Source organism: Myotis brandtii, unplaced genomic scaffold, assembly GCF_000412655.1.
Source record: "Myotis brandtii unplaced genomic scaffold, ASM41265v1 scaffold51, whole genome shotgun sequence".
NCBI classification, from domain to species: Eukaryota; Metazoa; Chordata; class Mammalia; order Chiroptera; family Vespertilionidae; genus Myotis; species Myotis brandtii.
Window position 1 is genome coordinate 1,487,181 of NW_005369442.1, and position 14,989 is coordinate 1,502,169.

Below are 14,989 nucleotides of genomic sequence, written 5' to 3' on the forward strand. Positions count from 1 at the left end.
TTTTGAAGTGTTCAGTATTCCAAATTGGCTAGTTCTTATAAAATGCTATATTGCCTGCATTTTTCATATTTCTTTTCTTTCTGTCCCCACACATATGTATTATCATATGGTTGCAGTTTTAAGTTACACTCAATTTATGTTTTTTAAGTGATGGAAACATTTTCTTGTTTTCACGTATTCATAACTTTTATGCCTGGTATACATTTAGTTCATCTGAGTTTTTACTACAGTAAACATCTTGGAGCTTTTGGTTTTTGTTCAGTTATTTCCTTGAGATAAATTTGCTGGAGTGATCAGGGGTATGAACATGCTGCCAAGTTGCTTGCCAGAGGGTCGTTCTGATTTACAGGACTGTCAGAATGGTCAGATGCTGAGCGCTTCACTGGGGCCTGGCCAGCGAATCTCCCTTGATCTCCTTCCATGTCAATATCAGCTCCTATTTACTTTCTATTTTAGTTGTTGTTATTTTTTCCATTGTAATAGGAATGTGTCACATTTCAGGAAATTTGGGAAGGCAGAAAGCTATATGCTGCTCCTTTTAATCTTTTCAGAGAACGACTATAGTTTGTTTTTTCCCCATGACATTTCCCACACAAGAAATCTCCCCATGTCTTATCTTCAGACAAATAGTAAGAGTGGGATGGTGATATCACATGGGTAAATTCACATTTCTCTTCAGCTAATGCTTAAATAAGTTGGGGCGTGGTCTTATGTGTATTACGTACCTCAGATCTCCCTTTGATGAGAGTTGCCAAAATTCTGCTTGGTAAAAATTGTAGGGTGAATTTTCAAGTTAGTTGTAGACATTGTGGTCCTCTTTTTATGCATGAACATAATATACATGCTAATAAAACAGAACATTATTTTTATTAGCAATCTGTTTCTTTCAATCACTGGAATATAGAATAAAAAATACATAATAGGAAATATCGACATAAGTATGCTGACTCAATATACAATATCCGTATTCTGCAGTATTTCTTATATGGTGACTTCTAAGATTTGGCACTGTTAAAAATATTTAGCACTGCAGAGAATTTGGAATGATGTAGGCTGTGGTTATTAAGAAATGAATTTTCATGTTTTTCCCAATCATTAATAATGACTATCTCTCAATATAATCCTGTAATATGAAGTGTTCCAATGACAGACTTGTCATGATGCTTTATTATTCTTACTTAAGTAGTGTATAATGAATGCTAATATGGAGAAGTTAATTGCTGCTATTTTTAATTTATCTAGGAGAGATCCTGAATATAAAGTTTATGGTAATCTTTGATTTTTTTTCCTCTCCTTCTGAAACCAGCAGACTAAAGCACAGGTAAAGAGCAATAGCTGGCATCAGGGAGACTTCAATTTTGTACGTCAGGATAGGCTGACTATCAGCTCAGCAAGAGTGAATGATTCTGGAGTGTTCATGTGTTACGCCAATAATACTTTTGGATCAGCAAATGTCACAACAACTTTGGAAGTAGTAGGTGAGTATCTCTATGGGAATGTATAAATTACTGGCAGTAGTGAAAGAAGAAATTACTGATTTCCTTTTTATGTAAATGGAATGTTGAACAGATTCTTAGAAATTCTTATCATGACTGAATGAATGAATGATGAATGAATGAAAATGATCATGGTAGCCTCTTCCAACTAGAGCACAAAAGCAAATTCTACCTGTTCAGTAGAGGGAAGTGGAAAGCTGTAACTGAAGTTGTTCAAACCTTTTATTCTCTGTGCTACCCACCCCTACCCCCTAAAACAAATAAAGTATAAACTGAGCTTTTTCAAAAATTCTCGTCCTTGCTGAATGACTTGAGTTTGGAAATGGATATAGAATTTCTCTGTCGAGGAATGAAAATGCTTAGAACAAAGTTTTTTTCTCAGAATCTTTTGGTAGGGCTCCTCAGCCTTTTGGTTTATTGATTTATCACTCATGGCTCTAGATCAGTGGTCGGCAAACTCATTAGTCAACAGTACAACGATTGACATTTCTTTTGAGAGCCAAATTTTTTTAACTTAAACTATATAGGTAGGTACATTGTTATTAACTTAATTAGGGCACTCCTAAGGCTTAGGAAGAGCCACACTCAAGGGGCCAAAGAGCTGCATGTGGCTCGCGAGCCGCAGTTTGCCGACCATGGCTCTAGCTCATTCGTAGCAGGAAGGGATGAATTGGGCTTCTCCTTCCCACCCCACCCCACCCCACCCCACCTCACCTCACCTCACCTCACCTCACCCTATTCTCCATCCTTAGAGGCTGTTGCATGAACCCTCAGAAAGGAGGTCACAGGGACATGGGTCACTGGTTCTACAGAGCATAAACTGGAACATGGTAACCTGTTCCCCTAACCCCATCATATCTGATACATACATTGGTTTAGCCTTTTCTTCCCTACCCTAGAAATCTCACTAAATATGTATTTTTCCAAGCATCTACTTAAAGAGAACAGAGTGTAGTGAAGTATTTGATGTTTTGATTTATGGAAAATAATAATGATTATAAAATTACTTCATTTACACATTTTTTGTCTTTTGAGTATTGTTTGAATTTAATCTATTTTCTTGTCTTTTTAATACAACCTTTTTTTAGTGCTTGACTTTGATGAAGTACTTGTAGGGTGGAGAAATTCTTCATCCAGCAATAATAAAACGATGCCATATCTGTTTTCATTTTTTCCCTTTCTCCCCATATTTCTTCAATAACTTATGTAGCAATGGTAGAGGTCTGTGATTTGTCCCACGATGATCTCATATAATTTTGGTATTTCTGACCATGTTGTAATTGAAAGGGTTTCTCCAGACTGAACATGGAAAAGACACTTGGGTTGCAATTATATAGAGTCAGCACAGAGAAAGAGTACTACTCTGTCCCTAAGTGTGATTGTGAACCATTTATTAATTTGAATAGAAGGCTATGCTTTTAAAATATTAAACTCAGTAAGTGCTAATTTGCTAAGTTGATTAGGGAGCATGTTGATATATCAGCTTCAGCCCCAGAAAGCAATTAGTAAGGATGTTTTGAGCATATTGTTGTATGTAATCAGATTTTTAAAAATCCATTCATCAATTTCCAAGAATATAACTGTATAACTGGAAAGACTTGTGGCTGAGAAATTTGAATCTGGTTTTGGAGTGGGTTCGGGTGGGACAAGAACAGGAAGAGACAAAGAGAAAAGGAATTTCTCTAGGGGCTGAAGTCGAATAGGATTTGGAATACAGTGTGGAGTGGTAGAGAGAACAGGGCTATGTGATGGTCCAAACTTGGTTTTGAGTTGGGGCTCTGCCACTTAACTTTCTAATGTACCCTACTTTCCTTCTGCCTGCATTGTCTTTTCTGAGAAACACAGGTATAAATCCCAAGCTGTGGGAAGGAGAAGAGATAGTAGATTTTATAGAAGTACCTGGCACAGTGTTTGCTCTTAATTAAATATTAATGCATTAACAGTTTCTTAATGTAGATGTACTTGAAAAAAATCATACTTTTATGTTAGAACAACCCAGGTGGAGTGCTTTGATTCTAATAATTCTTACACTGAATTTCCAGCTCTATTCCAAAATAGGACATAAAACTATATTGAGCAAACCAGACTATAGAAAAACTTGGAGGGGATTTCAAGACAAGTATTTTATACATAATGATTGTGAGAGATACTTTTGTGCAATATTGTCTATAAAGTTTGAATATTTTTTTTCCATTGTGTGGTTTGAATTTATAACCTTGAAAACCTGAAAATGTAGTGTAGCAATCAGAGGAAACATTTATTCCTTCAAAATTAACCTAAATTAGCTGAAAGAATGGTGGAGGATATCATTTATGATTCAGGAATTAGAAAAAGGTGATGCTTTGCATAGCCAAATTCATTCGGATGCTTTTCCATTCTCACCTGAAAAATCCTTTTTCAATTGGTTCATAGAACAGTTGGACTCTATTTTTTATTCTGAATCTGTAGAAACTAAAGGGCACTAGATACTATTTTGGCCATGTCATGTGGGACTTCAAAATATTTAACCAAATAGCACCAAAAATAATGATAAAATTCCATAATTAATTTTTGAAAACAATCAGACAATTAAAAATTCTTTCATAATCCCACTGACTTGATATAACCATTAAGATTTGTTATATTTATATTTTTGTATGCAACAGGGTTTTATTTATACATATAACTCATTCTATCTCTCTCTCTCATTCTCTTTCTCTCTTACTCTCTCTTTCTCAATGAAAGTAGACACCCTAGGGCCATGGCCGGCAAACTGCGGCTCTTTGGCCCCTTGAATGTGGCTCTTCCTAAGCCTTAGGAGTACCCTAATTAAGTTAATAACAATGTACCTACCTATATAGTTTAAGTTAAAAAAATTTGGCTCTCAAAAGAAATGTCAATCGTTGTACTGTTGATATTTGGCTCTGTTGACTAATGAGTTTGCTGACCACTGCCCTAGGGTATGCTAGAGTAAGAAGAGGTCAGCCTTAGCTTCTCCTAGACCTGTATTCAAATCTGGGCTCTCCCATTGGATAGCTAGCCATATGGCTTTCCAGGACTTGATTTTTTCCATCTATCAATTAGGGGTTATAAGCTTTCTCTTTCAGCATTGTAAGATTAGATATTTGTTATAATTATTAAATAAAATGTATGCTAAAGTACTTAGGACAGTTCTTGGCACATAGTAAGTATCCTATAAATGGTAGCTATAAAAAATAATATTGGCAATTATTTTATTGTGTTATTTTTCAAGCTCTTCTAATATTACTATTATATAGTTATATCTAAGGGCTATTTTATTTAACCAGTTTCTTATTTTTAAAATTATTATAACTAATGTAAATAGGACTTCTTTTGTATGTAGCCATTCACCTCACTTAGAAGAACTCTCAAATGGAAACTGCAGGGTTAAACTGAAGAATAATTTTTAAAAAATCTACATTGCTAAGTGCTTTCTAAGAGTTGTGTCAGTTCACAGTGTGTCATCCAGTCTGTCACTTTTCCCACACTTGCAAAATTATTTATTTCAAATTAGTTTTGCTATTTTTCTTTCCATAGGATGGATATACTTTATTTTTTTGAAGCAGCTTTATTGCAGTTTTGCTATTTGTAATAAGTGAAAGTGATTCCTTATCTTAATTACTAGTTTAACTAAATGTTTTTCCTTCTATATTTTTATGTTCTCCTTTTCCTGTTACCTTAATTCATTTTACTATATAGACATTTAAAAATGTTTTATGTATTCAGATTTGTCTTTTACGATTTTTTTCTTCTGTTGCTTCTAAAAAACTGAGAAAACTACCCCCTCCCCACCCTGTAGATGTTTGATGGGAGTCAGTTCTGTTGTTTAGGTAAAAACATGGTTTGTTAAGATGCTGTCCGTGGTTCATCTGTAATATATGATAGATGAGATGACCAGAGTTTATTTTTCAAATGCAGCATTTTTTTTATTGAGCATCGAGGCTGTCTGTGCCTTCTTGATTTATGTCACCTTCTTATCAAATAAACACTTATATTGAGTCTGGGTATGGGCTATTTAGTCCTATAAATACTTTTTAACCTGATAAGCATCAAGACTAGTACTAGAAGATTTATAAGATGGTGATAGGTTTTGAAATAAGAGAATTGCTGAAGAGGTAGAGACGGGTGAATAAACATTTCACATGTGTGTCCTTTCTTCCTTCATGACAGTGATTCTACAAGAGCAAAGTAAATGTGAAATGGCTAGTTTAAGTCCTCTTACTTGTTATTGCCAGTTCATGTTGGAAATCAGTCAGTTATGTTTGTAATCCAAGGACGAAGTTGTGTTTTTTGTTGGGTAGTTGTAGATAACGGTTTCTTTCTGTTTTATTTCATTACGATTAGATAAAGGATTCATTAATATCATCCCTGTGGCGAATACTACAATATTTGTAAACGATGGAGAAAACGTAGATCTTACTGTTGAATACGAGGCATACCCGAAACCTGAACACCAGCAGTGGATATATATGAACAAGACCTTCACTGATAAATGGGAGAATTATCCCAAGTCTGAGAATGAAAGCAATATCAGGTGAGAAAGGGGCCTTGCTCTGGGGATTTCCATTTCCCCTCTTCCACTGGCTTACCAGGTCCCATTACTGTGACCCAGGAATGTATGACAGGCCATCTGGCAAAGAAGGAATGTCCGGGGTGCTTCCTGAAGTCTTCATCCCAACATTTCATTTTGCCCTGTGTTTAGAGCACAGAATAAAAGCCTGTGCCTCAGTTTTCTCATTTGTAAAACAGAGCATTGTTCTTCCCAGAGTTCTGAGGATGCTTCAAAGCAGTGACTTCCATGTACGGGACCCACTTCAGAGAAAGGGGAAAGTTAGCACCTTTAATCATTTTTTTTTAAACTATAAGAAACTAAGAATCATTGAGTAGCTCCGGGCTGGGCAGTGAACCTGAGCTCTCTTACATCATATCTCTCGTTTGATTCTCAAAACAATTATAACAGAAATAGCAGCAGTAGTAACGTTATATGTAAGCTGCGTGCGCCTTTTTCTACCTTATGCTGTTCTAAATACCTTTCATATGTTAACTCAATAATTTTAGTCCTCACAAACCTATGAGTAGGAGCTCTTATTTCCCTCATTTCTAGAGAAGAAGAAACTGGGTTAAGTAATTTGACTCAGATCAAAGGGCCAGTAAGAAGTAAGTGCCTAGATAGAGTTTGTGTAGTCATCCAGAGTTTGTGTATTTATCCAGTCAGGAGCTGTTGGCTGTTGTAAAAACGTGGGTGAGAGATACTGCTGTTCTGGCCCAAGGCTTAAGGGTTGGAGGGAAGAGGATGGATTTGGGAGGTGTTCAGGCTACTTCCTTAACCAACACTGGGTGACTGAGGGGATAGGAGAGAGAGGAAGGAGCTGAAGAAGCCCATAGGATCCGTCAGCCAGGTTGGAGGGTGAGAGTCATTCTCATTCAAGGAGATGAGGGGGCTAAGGGCTTGGGGTTTCTTGAACTTGCAGTTGACCGTGGCATCGAGAGGTGATGTTCAGGTGGGAAGTATCTAGGTCAGGTTCCCTAGAAGCAGAACCTGGGGCAGGGGTTCTTAAGCAAAGGCTTCATTAAAGGAGAGGGGGAGCAGGGTGGGAGGGGAAAGGAGGAACGAGAGGATGTGGGTGAGGTGAAGCTGAGGCACAGTCTGACCCCGGGGTGCCCTGGAGCTGGGCTTTTGTCCAGGGTCAGTCACTCATGGGCTGTAGACATGGAAGGCAGTCAATTTTCAAGGGCATCTAACTGCCCAAGGGCGAGTCAGGGAGAAGGTTGCAGGTGTGTGGGTCCTTATACCTGCACCTACGCAGGGGAGATGGTGGCATAAAAATACTCTGTGGAGGAGGCATAGGCCAGGGAAGTCTGGACCAGAGCGAAAGGTCTGAGACTGAGCAAACAGCAAGCAGTTCAGTGCAAGAGTGGATTGCCCAGGGAGCATGTGCAGTGTGAGAGGAGTCTGAACACACCACTGCTCGTGTCCAGGTGGTTGTGTGGGTCCAGGGCTGCCAGGGCGCCCCATCTACACTGGAGCCCATGTCAGTGACTCCCCCAACAGCCCTATGTGCTCAGTTGACACAGCCATATCTGGCGGCCCTGCAGTAAAACAGAAGCTTGAATAGCAAATATGCAAAGGACGCCCAGAAGAAGTGGGGTAGGAGGAACACTGGGAGATTGTGGTGTTGCAAGAAGGAAGGTGAGGGCAACCGCATTGACCTTGCCTCAAGGGCCCTGCAGCGACTGCATGAAGACAGCCTGCCCCTCTGGGGTTTATCCAGGCCAGTCTCCTTAAAGCAAAGCAGGGCAGGCTCGTTTAGGACATTGGTGGGAAGGTGGCCATGAGGACAGCTCAGGAGGCGGGAGAGGCTGCCGTGCCTGTGGGATTGCCTTTATGCTGAGAAAGTCTCTGTATTCTCACACAGCAGGCACTTGTCCCAAATTAAATATGTGTGTGTGTTTGTACTTGTTAATGTGGATCTTGTTAATACTGAGCTAAGTGAGCTGTTTCTCCCCAGATAGACACTGAAAAGACATGTACTCAGGGCGGCAGCCCACAGTGACTGACTGACTGTCCTCTCTTTGTAGATATGTAAGTGAACTTCACCTAACCAGATTGAAAGGGACCGAAGGTGGCACTTACTCGTTTCTAGTGTCCAATTCTGATGTCAATTCTTCGGTGACATTTAATGTTTACGTGAACAGTGAGTACAGCTAATAGCTCCTTATCTTTTTATATTTTTATTGTTTCGAGTTGTGGCTCGTGTTTGTAACAGCTGCAGAACCGAGCTCACTGTGTACTATGTAAATAATGTTTCATGATAATTTTGACCTTAACAAAGACCCTGTGGTTTAGTGGTTGGGTGAAGGTTGGGCGAATGTGTACGAAAACCCAATTCCTTGTTCTAAATTTCACTGACCCCGGGACCCTGTTGCTCAAATTCTGGGTGCTGCCTTTGAAGTGAGCAGAGGAACCAAAGAAGTTAAAAATAACAGTTTTTTGGCCCCAGTCAGTTACTCAGTGGTTAGAGCATCGGCCCACAGACTGAAGGGTCTTGGCTTCAATTCCTGTCAAGGGCACATACCTTGGTTGCAGGCTCCATCCCCAGCCCCGGGTCAGGGCGAATGCACAAGACAACCAATACATGTGTCTCTCTCACATTGTTGTTTCTCTGTCTTTCCCACTCCCTTCCACTCTCTCTAAAAAAAAAATAATAATAATAATAAATAATAATAATAACAGTTCTTTTGAGGGAACATTGTTGATTGTTGAAATGAGGATTCAGAGGTTGAATAGGAGCTGGACTGACATGATGTCTTTGTTATGATGCTTTCTGGTTTGGGGTTGTGACATTTTTTGTGTTGAGATTGTCTTCCACTAAGATGATGCAATATTGATCCAGCCCAGTGGGTCCCCACCGAGAACCACGTGGGTACTGTGGGAGAGGGGAGCATGATGTGGACGTGGGAACCTGAACTCCTGCATCTTGCCCTGCTGTGGGCTGCACCCCCTGTAGCAGAAGTGTCTCTGCACAGATGTTGAGGCCAAGGGAACGCATCACCAGCTGGTTTTTTTCCAAGTGCAGGGCTTCCTCCTGGCTCTCCTCTGTGGCTTGTCTACAAATCCAGGTACCTGCCACAACACACCAGCCAGGGGCCCAGAGGATGGGAGGCCTGCAAAGACACGGAATTCTAAGGGGGTGGCCCAGAAAATGAGCCATCCTGGGTTTGGGGGGTGATGACACAACTGGAACATTCCCTAGAGAACAACTTAGTAACTGCTGAGCACTTTGTGTGTGTTGGGCTGCAGGATGGGAGCCAGTTCCTTGCCCTCAAGGAGCTGGATGAAGTGTTTTTAATGTCACTTTCTCATTGGTGCTCAGTGGTATGGGGGCTGGGTCGCCTGATCCCTGTACAAATGACAGCAAACAGCTAGTGAGTAATCCTTGGGCGTTTCTGATGGCTGCTCTGGAGTCTTTTGACTACGCCAGTATTTCCAAAATTGTGTTTTCTGAACAAGATACATGTTTAGATAAAGAGTCACATCTGTGCACTTAAACACTTTTCTTAATTATAGGCCTTCCCTGAATCCTTAATATGCTAAGGTGTGTTATGACTTCCCAGGAGGGGGCTGTGGGAGGGAGCTGATATCCCAGACTTGTTTGACCACAGAATTTCCTTTTCCAAGGGAATCGTGTTAAGTAATATCTCAGTTCTTTGGAACAGTTTTGATTACTATGGTATCTCATTAGCCCACAATTCAAATACCTCTCAATTAATTCAGATGTTAATCAGAGGAGCTGAGTGTAGTGTAGTACACACGAGCACAATTATCTGCTTCTGAAAAATCTTAATATTCAAGTAACTGAACAGACGATTGCAGGCAAATCAGTATCCTTGCAGTCATAATACGCATACTTTTCACCAAAACTTTATTTTGGGTGCTTTAGTGAGTTAATTAACACATCCATCACCTCACATATTTACCCGCTTTGTTTCGTTTTTTTGTGTGTTACATTTTAGTTTGGTGAATACATTTAAGTTCTGTCTTCGCAAATTTCCGTTATGCACTACAGTGTGATCAACTGTAGGCACCACATTATGCATTAGATCCTCAGGCCTTATGCATCTTAGAACGGAGAGTTTGGATCCTTTTGCCAGCTTCTCCCTATTCCCCCACCCCCATCCCCTGGCAACCACTTTTCTGCTCTCTTTCTGTGAATTTAACATTTTTTTTAAGATGACACATTAAGTAATGCCATGCACTATGTGTCTTTCTCCATATGGCTTATTTCACTTAGCATAATACCTCCAGTTTCATTTATCTTGTCACAAAAGACAGGATCTTCTACTCTTTTAAGGGTGAATAATATTCCGTTGTGTACATATACCACATCTTCTTGATCCACTTACCCACTGATGGACACAGGTTGTTTTTATACCTTGGGTATTGTGAATAACTGCAGGATAATGGTTTTGTTTCCTTGATATACCCATAAGTGGGATTGTGGGATTCTATCTATGGTAGTGCTGTTTTTAATTTCTTGAGTAATGTCTATACTGTGTTCCATAGCGGCTGCACCAATGTACATTCCCACCATAGTGTACAAGCATTCCCTCTTCTCCATATCCGTGACAGCGTTTATCTCTTATCTTTTCGATAATAGCCATTTTAACAGGTGATCTCATTGTGGTTTTGATCTGGTAGCATTTCCAGATATGTATTATGAATTTTGGCAGGTGATGTCTAGGCAATCTAGATTATAAATAGACCTCTCTCCAGTCTTAAAGGTCTATCCTTTAATCACAAACCTACCAGTCAAGTGAGAGGGCTGTGGTACTTGGGCAGTGGTGACAGGCACACAGGCAGGACAAGTAAGGCATAAAGAGCTAAAGGGCTCCTTGCATTGTTGGGCTTACACAGAACACGTGAAATGTTCAGCTAGATTGGATAGCCAGATGACTGCTGAACTGCACCAAATTAACTCTCAGAAGTCACCAATTTCACTCTGTTTACGGCAGTGTTAACAAGGGTTTGAAACAATTTAAGGAAATGCTAAATAATGTTTTATTTCTAAGTCACTGCATTATATAATTTGCATGCTGTCCTGTATGAGCGATTATTCATAGATAATACAGTATACCCAACTCAAAGTAATAAATCACCCCAAATGAGGCCTCTTGATGAGAAAGTTTCCCTTTGACCGCATTTGCAGAATCTGGGCTGCCTTCTATGGATTATCGGTCATAGTGAATTTCAGTTATGGGTGGCTAGACTGTCCTCCTCCTGGGGAGAAGCCACTGTAAGCCTAACATAAAGCACATGCCCAGCCTGCCATCTGGCAAAGGTGAGGACAGACCTGTCAAGCCGGCCATGCAGATAGATGGCTCTGGACTGCTTGCCAGCCAGCCATCTGGGTCACCCACCTGGTTGGAGGTCTCAGGGACCTTTTGTTACCAACCCTTCTGGGTCAGGGACCAAACCGAGGTCCTTCTGCTCAGCGGCATTTTCACCAGTGGATTAAGAACTGACTTTGATAAAGCGGAACAGAAACTTCTATTTTTTTGATCAAGGGATGGAGAAGGGTGAGCTCACACTCTGATGGCACCTTCTCTGGACGGGGAAGGAGCCTTCTGTATGTATAGGCTGTGGTGTGGAGTGATTAATTCCTTTAGGCCTGTGTAATTAGTCTTCTGTCGCACTCAGCCCTTGTGCACACGTTGTTTTGCACACTGTGCCCTGGCACCATCTTGGTCTTTGCCTTCATCACCTTGATCTTTGTGCTCAACACTTTAATCTTTGTGCTCAGCACCTTGGTCTTTGTGCTCTGCCCTTTTTATTTTGTGGTCGGGAGTCTTTTTCAGTTCCTGTAAGCAGGCATAGCTCGTGACACAGTTTAGGTATTGAGAAACATTAGGGTCTTTTGGATGACAGCCTGGTGACACTTTTCCCAGGTTAAAATAATAAAGGTGGGTTTGCCTTTAAGGACTACTCGGTTTTGGGGCTTTGAGGGGGCTGTGCCTTTCCAGATTCCCACAAACTGAGCGAAGTTACTAGAACTTTGCCTCTTTGGAAGGTAGAAATGTTTTCCTACCTGTTAACCTCTCAGCCTTTCTATTTCCATTTTTTAAAGACGATAGGACCTTCCAAACATTGGGGTGTCCAAACCATACTTGGGTTAGAGGCTAAAAGCTTTAAGACTCGCTGCTGACACACTTACCTATTGAGTTTTGCTGGAGAGGCTTTGTTTTCTTAGTGTATCTCCCTCTTTAGGTGGATTCTAGTGGACCTACTCCTGTATTAAACTACTGGAATTCTTACACATTAAGTAAAGCTAGTGCTAAGTACCAACTCCTTTTTGGCTTATTTACTGTCCTTTGAGGATTTGCTGTAGGGCTACCACAGTAACTGGAATGTAGCTTGGTTTGTGCAAACATTTGTATACTTGTGTTTTTAAATTAAAACATTTTTTAAATCATATAAATGTTATGTGAAGGACAGAAAATAAGCAAAAATAAAAATCAAGCCAGTTTTAAAATATCCCCATTGCAGTATATTTTTCGATACAATTATTTTTTTTTTATTTTATTTTTTTTTACAAAGGTGAGGTTCTATCTCTTTGTAACTTTGTGTTTTGGTGCTGAACCATAAATGTGTTTTGGGCATCTTTCCACGTCATAAACTACTTTTCTACAGCATCATTGTGGGATCTCATTGCATGGATAGCTTGTCATCTCTAACCCATGTCTGATGCAGTTTTGAGACATTGTGCAGTGGGAGGGGGGACTCTGAAATGATGTGACTGAGTCTGAAAAGGAAACCCATCTGACAATTAAAGTTTATAATTATCTTATTGAATCTCAAATGAGCAACCCTGCCTAAGTGCCCAAAAGTCGATAAGGTTATCACCTGTCAAGATCTCCCATGCGGCTGTGTCTGTAACGTGTGTCATGCAAGGTGCACTGTGCTCGCGTGCAGGACAGCTCTAAATTAAGGAGTACTTTTCAGAGCTTCTTAAGGGGGAAGTTAATCTGTGTACAAATAGCTGTTTGTCTTCCTACATTAATATTTTTGCATGTTCACTGCTGATAACTGACAGTGTCTAAACTCTGTTTTTATTTTCTGTTCCTGAGCTTGAAATGAGTTTTTGTCCTTAAATTGCTTGGGACTTACGGGTGTTGTTTTTGATGTGACACTTTAATATCTCCTTCTTATGAAGAGGATCTCTGTGGATGCAAGAATTGCTATAGACATTTAAATTGGAGAAAAGGGGATTTCGTGACAGCCTACTTTTAAAGTAGAATTTGGTTCTCTTCTGAAAAAAAATTTGAGGAAATGTGGCTCTGAACTAAAGAGTCTCATCCTCCCCCCTCCCCCGTTCTCCCACCTTGAGCCCCTCCAGTGTTGATATCATTATTTTTATTTCACGGGTGGCAACAAAGTTGGTCTGGTAGGGTATGTTGCTAATTTGGGGGATCTATTTAAAGACTACACCTTTTAGAAAATCATTAGATCCTCTGTTGGTGTGATCTTGTCTTTTTTTCATGTTTATGGTGAAAAAGAGCGATAAACGGGTTTAGGTATGTAACCGTGTCAGTTTATGTTACAATTGACCCTGAACTTGGGACCTGTTTTTCTAAAAGCAGGTCTTTTATATTAGTGGAACTTCTGTATGGAATTTTTTTCCAGTTGAACCACATGTGTTTTTACATAAAATTAGCCTCCTTCATTTACAAATGTAAACAGAGTCACCTATAAGTTAGTGGAAATTTATATAAATCTAAGAATAGGTACATAATCTTTCCATGGGCATTGTGTCAATAACCCTTCTTTTCCACTTCTGGATTATGTGGTAAAATGAAGTCACTATTTTTAGAGTTGTATTGTAACGTGTGCTCACATCTCCCCTCCCTGTGCCTGGGACACACAACCATGATGCTCCTGCCCCATGATTCTGGCTGAGGGGGGCCCTCTCCAAGTACTTTCATGATTTTTTGGATTTGTTTTAACTTTATCTTAGAATTGGGCAATTATTTTGATTGCTCTTTAGAACCAGGGTTGTCAAACTATAGGCCAGATTCAGTCTGCTCCTGAATGGCCCATAAGCTAAGAATTTGTTTGAAAGGTTCAAAAATAATCAGAAGATATTTATGAGACATGAAAATAAAATTAAAATGTCAGTGTCCCCAAGTCAAGTTGTGTTGGAACACAGATGTGCACATTCTTTCACATGTCTACAGCTTTATTTGTGGTACAATGGCAGAATTATTTGTAAGAGAGAGACCCTATGACCCACAAAGCCTAAAATATTTACTGCCCCACCCTTTACATTAAAAGCTTGCTTAGCACTAGTTTAAAACATCACTTCCTTAGGAGAATGATTTTTTTAGATGATAGACATTCTGTTAAAGATGGCTAGATACACAGAAGATTATAGTTGACATTTTGTTTTGTGTGTTAAACAAGCTTTTGTTAAAGTGTCCATATGCCAGTCTCTGGCTATCTTTAAGAATGCACGAAACAAAATATATTTTCAAGATATCTATTTTGGAGTTTTAAAAAGTATAATAATATTCCTTTTATAAGTAAAAGTTCATCTGAGTTTTTCAATACTCCTATTGTAGCTGATTTAACTTTCTTTATTATAATGGTACTAGAGGCCTGGTGCACGAAATTTGTGAACTTGGAGAGGGTGCCCTCTCGCAGTCTGGGAGCCCTTGGGCGATGTCTGACTGACGGCTTAGGCCCGCTCCGTGGGGGGAGCGGACCTAAGCCATCAGTGGGACATCCTTAGCACTGCTGCAGAGGTGGGAGAGGCTCCCACTACCGCCTCTGTGCTCGCCAACCGTGAGCCCAGCTCAGGGCTTCTGGCTGAGCAGCGCTCCCCATGTGGGAGCGCACTGATCACCAGAGGGCAGCTCCTCCACTGAGCGTCTGCCCCCTAGTGGTCAGTGCACATCATAGCGACTGGTCATTTCGCCATTCGCTCGATTTGCATATT

At 40.1% G+C, this 14,989-nt stretch overlaps 1 protein-coding gene across 1 annotated transcript in view; it reads left to right on the forward strand.

Moving 5' to 3' along the window:
* Window positions 1-14,989, forward strand: part of KIT (v-kit Hardy-Zuckerman 4 feline sarcoma viral oncogene homolog) — a 56,305-nt gene that overhangs the window by 19,534 nt on the left and 21,782 nt on the right. Inside the window, exons 6-8 of the mRNA XM_014548460.1 lie at window positions 1,307-1,478; window positions 5,841-6,030; window positions 8,076-8,191. Of these exons, the coding sequence (XP_014403946.1) occupies window positions 1,307-1,478; window positions 5,841-6,030; window positions 8,076-8,191 (478 nt within the window). The remainder of the gene's footprint in view (window positions 1-1,306; window positions 1,479-5,840; window positions 6,031-8,075; window positions 8,192-14,989) is intronic.